This window comes from Astyanax mexicanus, chromosome 2 (assembly GCF_023375975.1).
Source record: "Astyanax mexicanus isolate ESR-SI-001 chromosome 2, AstMex3_surface, whole genome shotgun sequence".
In the NCBI taxonomy this organism is placed as follows: Eukaryota; Metazoa; Chordata; class Actinopteri; order Characiformes; family Acestrorhamphidae; genus Astyanax; species Astyanax mexicanus.
In genome coordinates this window covers 77,157,596-77,167,694 of record NC_064409.1, presented here as the reverse complement: position 1 = coordinate 77,167,694, position 10,099 = coordinate 77,157,596, and the positions used below count along the sequence as shown (strand labels likewise).

General features: G+C 37.7%; 2 protein-coding genes across 3 annotated transcripts; one reads left to right on the top strand and one right to left on the bottom strand.

Annotated features, from left to right (window-relative positions):
• Positions 1 to 1,069: 1,069 nt before the first annotated feature.
• LOC125799190 (uncharacterized) lies at positions 1,070 to 4,583 on the top strand. 2 transcript variants are annotated; one of them, XR_007438017.1, is made up of 6 exons: positions 1,070 to 1,334; positions 2,220 to 2,327; positions 2,413 to 2,495; positions 2,582 to 2,617; positions 2,702 to 2,935; positions 3,022 to 3,244. XR_007438017.1 is itself a non-coding variant. In XM_049475272.1 (6 exons), exons 2-6 carry the CDS (start codon positions 2,309 to 2,311, stop codon positions 3,624 to 3,626), a joined length of 960 nt encoding a protein of 319 aa, XP_049331229.1. In that variant the 5' UTR covers positions 1,070 to 1,334; positions 2,220 to 2,308; the 3' UTR covers positions 3,627 to 4,583. The 2 variants fall into 2 exon arrangements, 1 of the variants encoding a protein (XP_049331229.1); XM_049475272.1 differs by having other exon boundaries at positions 2,430 to 2,495; positions 3,022 to 4,583.
• A 15-nt stretch (positions 4,584 to 4,598) lies between these two features.
• Positions 4,599 to 8,840, bottom strand: LOC111193042 (uncharacterized). The gene is made up of 6 exons (XM_022671897.2): positions 8,576 to 8,840; positions 6,218 to 6,325; positions 6,050 to 6,115; positions 5,928 to 5,963; positions 5,610 to 5,843; positions 4,599 to 5,523 (listed from the first exon to the last, which is right to left on the bottom strand). The coding sequence occupies exons 2-6, from the start codon at positions 6,234 to 6,236 to the stop codon at positions 4,844 to 4,846; spliced, it is 1,035 nt and encodes a 344-aa protein (XP_022527618.2). The 5' UTR covers positions 6,237 to 6,325; positions 8,576 to 8,840; the 3' UTR covers positions 4,599 to 4,843.
• Positions 8,841 to 10,099: the final 1,259 nt, after the last annotated feature.

Below are 10,099 nucleotides of genomic sequence, written 5' to 3'. Positions count from 1 at the left end.
CTTTAGAGGAAATCTGATTCCTCTAAAAGGGGCGGGGCTCTCTGTTAGTGGCAAAGCTGGCAGGCTGCCAATGAGTCATTCACATCTCTGTGGAGGAATTTTGTTCCACTCGTCTTTACAGAACTGTTTTAATTCTTAAATCTCAAGACTTTGACTAGACCACTCCTTCAAAACCTTCATTTAGTTTAGTTTTTTTAAGTCATTCAGAGGTGGACTTTTTGATTGTGTGCTTTGGGTCATTGTCCTGCTGCAGAACCCAAGTACACCTGAGCTTGAGGTCACTAAGGAACATATGGCTGAATATTCTCCTTTAGGCTTGTCTGGTACAAAAACAGCAGAATTCCTGATTTTATCTATTACTGCTTACAAGTTATCCAGCAGCTCCAGACCATCACACACACACACACACACACACACTACCACCATGTTTTACTATGTTCAGTATGATGACCTTTTTTCTGAAATTTTGTGTTTTATAGTTTTACACTATATGAAAGCTATATAACCGCCCTCCAAATAACTCTAATAATTTTAGTTTCATCAGTCCACAGAGCCTTATTCCAAAATGAAGCTGATTTGTCTAAATGTACTTTAGCTTTAGCATACCTCAAGCGACTCTGTTTGTGGCGTGTGCTCAGAAAAGGCTTCTTCTGCATTCCTTACTCTCCCATTCAGCCTCTGCTTGTGTAAAGTGCACTGAATAGTGAATAGTGAACGATGCACAGTGACTCCATCTGCAGCAGGATGATGTTGTAGGTCTTTGGAGCTGGTCTGGAGGTCTGTAGGTTGACTATGACTGTTCTCATCATCCTTCTCCTCTGATTATCTGAGATTTTTCTTGTTCTGCCGCTTCAGATCTTAACTAAAACTGTTCCTTTGGTTCTTCCATTTCCTCACTCTGTTCCTCACATTGGAAACTGCAGCTGAAATCTCTGAGATTATGAGCTTTTTGGATCCTTCCTCTAAAAACCATGATGTTGAACAGTCTGTAGTTTTTAAGGCTCCCATGTTGCCGCTCTTCAGAGAAGATGAGAAAAGAGGAGAAAAACTTGACCTCCTTAACCAGTAGTAATTACCATACACTACCTGTCACAATTTGATTTATGACCCCTGATTTATGGCTTGATTTATGATCTTTTGATTTATGGTTTACTTTATGGTATGCTGACTGACAAGGCTTGGGACATATCTGACTGACAGGCTGATATGTTTATTACCCCACCAGAACCCCCCCACCCTTGTCTTCTGCCGCAGACGTCACCTCACACCCACCAGGATGTAACTTGTTTTACGACCTACACAGGCACCCCTAAACAAACACCAGCCATCACTATGTAAATTATCTCACAGTTGTTTGATAAGAGCCCCCATCAGTGTTAATTGTATGCAAAGCAATGCTGTAGCCGTGCTGTCTACTGTGTATCAGATCTTGTGGTTTGGTATGTGAGACTTTAAGTTTTGTTTAATTTGAAGACATTTAAAATATATGTTTTATATTATGGGTGTCCATTAAATCATTGTAAATGATCGGACTGTTAAATGTTTTTTTAAAGCTATTGTGTGGTCACATTTACCACCCAACCAATCTACGCTGGTCTTTTACTTTTTTGTCTTTTAATTTGAGATGTCTTTAAGGTCTACATTTTAGGCACACATGGTTTAAATGTATGCTAAATGGAAAGTCAGACTTACTTTGATTCTTTTCATTTGAGAGAACACTCATAGGTCTTTAAGGCATACATTTCAGGATCTTATGTTTTAAATGTAGGCTAAATGTATAGCAGTCTTTTACGTTTAGTCTGTTCATTTTGAGATGTCTTTAAGGCATACATTTCAGAACATTGTGTTTTAAATGTAAAGTAAATGTGTGGAATCCTTTTAGTTTTAGTCTGTCCACATTAAGATGTTTTTTTTTTTTTTTAAGGTCTACATTTTCAGCTTGTTATGTTTTAAATGTGGTTGATGTTAAATGTTTGGATTGTTATTTGTGTAAAACAACACACTTTTACCTAAACACATTAAAAAAGTAAGATACATGTTTAATGTAATCTCTTAAGTATAAATTCTAAACCTGTGAATAAAATAATCTAATTTTCAGTTTAACAATTTTAAGAATCTGTATCGACACATAATACAACATCTACTAAACCTATTTACATGGTAGTTACGTTTCAAAAACTACACCAATCACAGGCTAAATGTTTTAAATATGTTAATAGCGGTAGGAGTGGTCTACGTGGCCTTGTATATAGATGGCTCACAACTCTGTTGGAGATGACCATTCAGACGCTAGCCTGAAAAAACCACGATGGACGCAAGCTTTCTTGGTAAGCATGACTTTTACAACAAAGTTTTACATACATTCTGTTGTTTGTCATTTAAAAGTGTTACAAATGTATTCTTGCTTAACAGTTATTTTCTTGGTCTAGGAACCTGTGAGCTGGAAACAATCCAAGCCGTTCAAAATATTGAAGGTTTATCTCAACTTTGTGAGGGTATGTGTGTATAAATTATATATTTCTTTTTATTCTTTTTGTTTAGATCTAGACATTCACTAGAAACATTTCTTACATTTCCACAGAGTCTGTGAACACATCAGCGCATGTGGACCCTCTTGGTAAGTATTTCTAATTTTCAAATTTTTCTAATTTTCTAATTTGTGTTGTTTGTTGCTTGATAGTTACTTAAATTATTTCTATAGCAGGTCTAAAACGCTTAGTGGATAGTATCACGCCACCCGGATTCGACAATTTGTACAAACAGCCAAAAAATCCTCAACTACAGGATATAACCAACAACAATGGATACAGGAGAGCCTTTAAGCCGAACTTAACGAGCAGTCCGGAGGTGTTGCTTGGTAAACGTTGCAACAGGGGACCATCTTCAAGCAGAAAACGCATCAGGCTGGAAGACAGCTGTATACTGTTAGATACAGGTACATACATTTCGGCATACTCAATATTTCAATTTGTCTTTTGTCTTTAAGATTAGCGACTCATATGTAATGTGCTCTATTCACAGATTTGAACAACGCTGGACAGTCTACGAATGGAGAAAGGGTGTTGCACAACGATGTCCAGGATGTTTTAAACAAGGACGAATGGTCGGAGGATTTGACGGACATCTGGGATCAGAACAGTTTCAGCGAACCAGTCGAAAAAACTGTTGCTGCCGCACCACCGAATGTTGGAATAAACGCTTCGGACAAACACAGAGACACTGACGCAAATGAGTTACGATCAAACCAAGAGCATGAGCATCAAGATCAGGTAGGACCCGATGGTGATTTAAACAGTATTGGCGAGGTTTTAACTGTTCTAAGACAGCTTTCTGAAGAAAACAGAAAAATATTGCTAGATAACAAAACAATCACAGAATCAAACAGAAAACTAACAGAAGCTTGTATTAAAACTTCCCAAGACAACGAAAGGTTGTCACAGTTAAATGCAAAGATATCTCAAGAAAATTTGAACAATTTAATTGAGCTACGTAGACAATCTGCCTTTGTGGAAAACAACTACTTTAACGCCGTACTTGTATTCAAAACTACTGATGTCATTAAAACCGACTTTATGGTCACTCGTGTAGCCAACATCTGTCTGAATCTGTTCTGCTATGGTTTCTAATGCATTGTGTGGCGTAGATGGATTTAAAAAATGTGCGATACAGATTGCAAAACACAGTTTGTTTGAGGTGTTTGTTGGACAAAAAAGGTTCATTCTGTTCCGGTCAATCACCTGATTGTGTGCAAGGTCACGCACCCTACATCGCGCACCTCCATTTTTAACCATGGCTATCGAGACAGTCAACACCAAACTATTGTCTGTTTTAATACTATTGTTACTTTGCACAACCCTTTCAATAGCATCCAAAAACCTGTTCACATTATAACCGTCTCTGGAAGACAACACAGCGTTCACATCAGATGTTAAACTATGGCCTCTAAGGGTAATGTCAATAACACCGCCATCACCAGCCAACACTCTGGAGAATGACACTATTTGCGATAACACATTGTGCACATAAGTAGCGTACGAACCCATGTCTGTAGATGGCGCATGACGTAAATTCAACGACCTGTGTAACACAATACTATTAAACCGCGATCTCGGAACTATAGTGTAATCACCCACAACACCACCATTTCTCACTAACCCCGCAATATCGCTGTCAGATAAACCAAAGTTGGATGCTGTCGGATCGAGTGACGGATGTCTATTTTCATGTGTACCACCACCTGCCTGATCTGTATGAATAGTTTGTAGACAGTTTTGTGTATCCCTCTCTACAGATTCTAAAACAAGGTTGACGTTGTCCTGTAGAAAAGACAACTGCTCACTGTGCGACATCTGTTCCAAAACATCTGTCTGCCAACTATCACTAAACCTACAACGCTTTGATGGCGGGGCTTGTGTGGTACGATTTCTAAACAAGTCAACATCTGCATTACCCTGTGTGAATGTTACTTGTCGGTTATTACTTGGACCGTTAATAGGTGTATCGTACGTATTACTTAGATACCGCATTTGTTCGTCAATGGTTAAATGATTAGACAAAACATAATGGTTGCCAAAGTGTTGTGTGTCAATGTTTTGCTGAACATTAGGGTTAACATTCGTCTCATACATTTCGCTTAGACGCTGCAATTGTTCATCAATAGACAACTGGTTCAATGAATCATATTCATCTCTAACACACGGGTTGTTGTCTGACCCCCAAAATCTTTTAGATGCCATATTTGTCTGATTGCTTGTTTTAGATGTAAATATACATTTGAAAATATGTGAAAATGATGATTTCTGTAACAATGTGGAAAAACACTAGCCTCTAACTATCGGCAACACTAAACACGAGAGGATGGCCCCGCAATAGGCTGAAATGGCGATAATTTTATCTCTAACGCCTTTTGCATTTTAAACATTATTTGTATTAAAGATTTGAATTGATCTTTTGACACATTACCAGACATATCAAACTTTCTAAATTCATCCAGATATATATTTAGTTGTTTGTGTATCTCTTGAATACCTTTTTCATGTCTACGGTTAATGGCAGATTGTCTACGTAGCTCAATTAAATTGTTCAAATTTTCTTGAGATATCTTTGCATTTAACCTTTCGTTGTCTTGGGAAGTTTTAATACAAGCTTCTGTTAGTTTTCTGTTTGATTCTGTGATTGTTTTGTTATCTAGCAATATTTTTCTGTTTTCTTCAGAAAGCTGTCTTAGAACAGTTAAAACCTCGCCAATACTGTTTAAATCACCATCGGGTCCTACCTGATCTTGATGCTCATGCTCTTGGTTTGATCGTAACTCATTTGCGTCAGTGTCTCTGTGTTTGTCCGAAGCATTTATTCCAACATTCGGTGGTGCGGCAGCAACAGTTTTTTCGACTGGTTCGCTGAAACTGTTCTGATCCCAGATGTCCGTCAAATCCTCCGACCATTCGTCCTTGTTTAAAACATCCTGGACATCGTTGTGCAACACCCTTTCTCCATTCGTAGACTGTCCAGCGTTGTTCAAATCTGTGAATAGAGCACATTACATATGAGTCGCTAATCTTAAAGACAAAAGACAAATTGAAATATTGAGTATGCCGAAATGTATGTACCTGTATCTAACAGTATACAGCTGTCTTCCAGCCTGATGCGTTTTCTGCTTGAAGAGGGTCCCCTGTTGCAACGTTTACCAAGCAACACCTCCGGACTGCTCGTTAAGTTCGGCTTAAAGGCTCTCCTGTATCCATTGTTGTTGGTTATATCCTGTAGTTGAGGATTTTTTGGCTGTTTGTACAAATTGTCGAATCCGGGTGGCGTGATACTATCCACTAAGCGTTTTAGACCTGCTATAGAAATAATTTAAGTAACTATCAAGCAACAAACAACACAAATTAGAAAATTAGAAAAATTTGAAAATTAGAAATACTTACCAAGAGGGTCCACATGCGCTGATGTGTTCACAGACTCTGTGGAAATGTAAGAAATGTTTCTAGTGAATGTCTAGATCTAAACAAAAAGAATAAAAAGAAATATATAATTTATACACACATACCCTCACAAAGTTGAGATAAACCTTCAATATTTTGAACGGCTTGGATTGTTTCCAGCTCACAGGTTCCTAGACCAAGAAAATAACTGTTAAGCAAGAATACATTTGTAACACTTTTAAATGACAAACAACAGAATGTATGTAAAACTTTGTTGTAAAAGTCATGCTTACCAAGAAAGCTTGCGTCCATCGTGGTTTTTTCAGGCTAGCGTCTGAATGGTCATCTCCAACAGAGTTGTGAGCCATCTATATACAAGGCCACGTAGACCACTCCTACCGCTATTAACATATTTAAAACATTTAGCCTGTGATTGGTGTAGTTTTTGAAACGTAACTACCATTTAAATAGGTTTAGTAGATGTTGTATTATGTGTCGATACAGATTCTTAAAATTGTTAAACTGAAAATTAGATTATTTTATTCACAGGTTTAGAATTTATACTTAAGAGATTACATTAAACATGTATCTTACTTTTTTAATGTGTTTAGGTAAAAGTGTGTTGTTTTACACAAATAACAATTCAAACATTTAACATCAACCACATTTAAAACATAACAAGCTGAAAATGTAGACCTTAAAAAAAAAAAAAAACATCTTAATGTGGACAGACTAAAACTAAAAGGATTCCACACATTTACTTTACATTTAAAACACAATGTTCTGAAATGTATGCCTTAAAGACATCTCAAAATGAACAGACTAAACGTAAAAGACTGCTATACATTTAGCCTACATTTAAAACATAAGATCCTGAAATGTATGCCTTAAAGACCTATGAGTGTTCTCTCAAATGAAAAGAATCAAAGTAAGTCTGACTTTCCATTTAGCATACATTTAAACCATGTGTGCCTAAAATGTAGACCTTAAAGACATCTCAAAAAGACAAAAAAGTAAAAGACCAGCGTAGATTGGTTGGGTGGTAAATGTGACCGCACAATAGCTTTAAAAAAACATTTAACAGTCCGATCATTTACAATGATTTAATTGACACCCATAATATAAAACACATGTGTCAAACACAAGGCCCGCGGGCCAAATGTGGCCCGCCACGTCTTTTTATGTGGCCCGCGAGAGCTTGTAAGATCTTAGTGTCTATAATAAATAAGTCAGAAGCGTTCTTTGACCAAAAAATACATTTCCCACAATGCTTGTCGATTGTATTACCCGCAAAGTTACGGCTTACTGCCACTACACGGCAGTGTAGTCATTGATGTGGAAACCCTGCCGGAGGGAAGGTGTAACTTCGCGGGTGGAATTGAGACATATAAATGTTTATCCCATAATGTCCAGAAAAAGAGAAGTTGATGCAGACGGACGGCTGTGCTTCAAGGCGAAAGACCGGTATGCCTTTTGTGTTACGAAGAGTGTTACTGACCAAAATAAACGCTTTTTAGGAGAGATATAAGTTCTGTGTAAATATTTATAAGACAATAGCTGACAAAATCTGTTTTAATGACGTTAATAAACATCACTGAGACAGCGCTAGTCGCAGTTTCACCGCAGCAAAGTACGAGGACGTGAATCACTTATCTAACCAGCCTTTACTAATTTCTGCCCTCAATAACCCTTTCAATAACCTCCAATAGCCTTTAATAGTCTTCAGTAGCCTTCAACAGTCTAACCTTGCAGCCGTGGTGTGTTCTAAACTCCGTAGTTATAAACATCCTGAGGTTAGCAGCGCGATAACTGACCTGTTTATAATGTAATCCCAGCAGTGACTCATGCTCTAAACGGCTGCTGTTAGCTGATTGGGCTGAAAGATGAACTGTAGAGAGCTGTATTATTCGGTTACAAAAATCTTTATTTCATACACAGAAGAACTTAAAAATTGTAAAAACGCTCCAGACTGGCTGAGCTGAGCCCTGTAGCCCGTGGCTGGGCTGTAGCTCTGACTCAGTAAAGACTGCGGACTTGTGGTGCTGCTGCTGCAGCTCCCACTAGTGGTTGTATGAGGAACTGCTAAATCTGAGGAAATGCTATGTTCTTAACAGCTCACAATTTGATTTTATATTTATTAAGCCTTATTTCAGTTAATAATTTCAAAGTTAATATAACTTGATGTCATGTCATTTCTATTCACTTGAATAGTTTGGTTCTTGATTGATGGAGTTTTTGGATTTCATGACATGACAAATTAAAAGGATTTATGTTAATAGAGCAACAAGCAAACATTTTTTCCATGCAACTGTAATATTTGATTGAATAAATAATATATTGAGAGTTATTTAACATTAAGGAGTAATTACATTCATTTACATATATTACATTTGGTTACATTTTATTACATTTATAAGTTACATCTGGCCCTCGGAGGACAGCCAATATGCCAATGTGGCCCTCGGCCAAAATGAGTTTGACACCCCTGATATAAAACATATATTTTAAATGTCTTCAAATTAAACAAAACTTAAAGTCTCACATACCAAACCACAAGATCTGATACACAGTAGACAGCACGGCTACAGCATTGCTTTGCATACAATTAACACTGATGGGGGCTCTTATCAAACAACTGTGAGATAATTTACATAGTGATGGCTGGTGTTTGTTTAGGGGTGCCTGTGTAGGTCGTAAAACAAGTTACATCCTGGTGGGTGTGAGGTGACGTCTGCGGCAGAAGACAAGGGTGGGGGGGTTCTGGTGGGGTAATAAACATATCAGCCTGTCAGTCAGACATGTCCCAAGCCTTGTCAGTCAGCATACCATAAAGTAAACCATAAATCAAAAGATCATAAATCAAGCCATAAATCAGGGGTCATAAATCAAATTGTGACAGGTAGTGTATGGTAATTACTACTTTAACCTTTTCTCATAATTCTCAGGATTCATCTGTGTATGTAGGTCAAGGGTCAACGAGCTTACCAAACTAATAAGTTGAACCGACAACACGTTGAAGTAATGTTTTATCACTGAACACTTTAGAGAAAATTAAACTGGTTCAAAAGATCAGCAGGGTCGAGAGATCAGGACCATTGAAAAGTTACTTTATTTCAATAATTTAGTTCAAAATGTGAATTTTATATATTATTTAGATGTGTTAAACACAGAGTGATCTATTTTAGGTGTTTATTTCTTTTATTGTTGATGATTATGGCTTACAGCCAATGAAAACCAAAAATCAGTGTCTCAGAGAAAATTAGAATATTATTATATTAGAATATTAAGACCAATTGGTGCTTTTGTCAGTATGAGCAGTGTGCCAAGTCCTGCTGGAAAATGAAATCCGCATCTCCATAAAAGTTGTCAGTAGCAGAGGGAAGCATGAAGTGCTGTAAGATTTTGTGGGAAAACAAAACTGCACTGACTTTAGACTTGATAATAAAACACAGTGATTGGTGGAAACTTCACACTAGACCTCGAGCAGTTTGGACTGTGTGTCTCTCCACTCTTCCTACAGACTCTGCTCCCTTGATTTTTTAAATGAAATGTAAAATTTACTGATGATCAGTGATGGTTTGGAGAGACATGCTGATCATCTGCTGGTGTTGATCCACTGTGTTTTATTATCAAGTCAAAGGCTGAGTGCGTACACCCATTAGTACCTTGTTGAAGCCTTGGAATGTGAGGCTGATGGTCCACCAAGCAGAGGCAAGGAAAAGTGCCCAAACGTCCAATCATGCTGTCCAATCACCCATGGGAACATAGCGTTCTAATCTGTCTAAAAGATCTGGGGCTGAAACTCCATTATTCCTCTAAAGACCCAGCTAAAGCTAAACAATGGATACTGTATTTCCATTGCAAAATCACTGGACACCTCTCAGTCTCATCTCTAATAGAGCACTGTATAAGAAATGTAAATTCAAGCCATTCTTCTGGAGGGTAGAGATACAGAGTCTCCGAATGGAACCAGAAACTCCAGCCTGAAGAGCCTTGGAATTTAAAGTTGAGGAAGCTAAAAAACACCAAGAGAGACGTGCATGACGTTGCACCAACATTTTTGAGTTTGTCAGATGACTAAGCAATCCTGGGCCATTTCCTTACTAAACATCACCTGAACATAGAGATCACCTGGAGTACATATCTAAAGGACTGATCACAGCAACGGGATGTCG

Bases quoted from the DNA above. Each gene is read 5' to 3' on its own strand.
- LOC125799190 (XM_049475272.1), top strand. The intron at 2,496-2,581 runs GTATGTGTGTAT...ACATTTCCACAG, and splicing joins TTTATCTCAACTTTGTGAGG to AGTCTGTGAACACATCAGCG. The intron at 2,936-3,021 runs GTACATACATTT...CTCTATTCACAG, and splicing joins CTGTATACTGTTAGATACAG to ATTTGAACAACGCTGGACAG.
- LOC111193042 (XM_022671897.2), bottom strand. The intron at 5,964-6,049 runs GTATGTGTGTAT...ACATTTCCACAG, and splicing joins TTTATCTCAACTTTGTGAGG to AGTCTGTGAACACATCAGCG. The intron at 5,524-5,609 runs GTACATACATTT...CTCTATTCACAG, and splicing joins CTGTATACTGTTAGATACAG to ATTTGAACAACGCTGGACAG.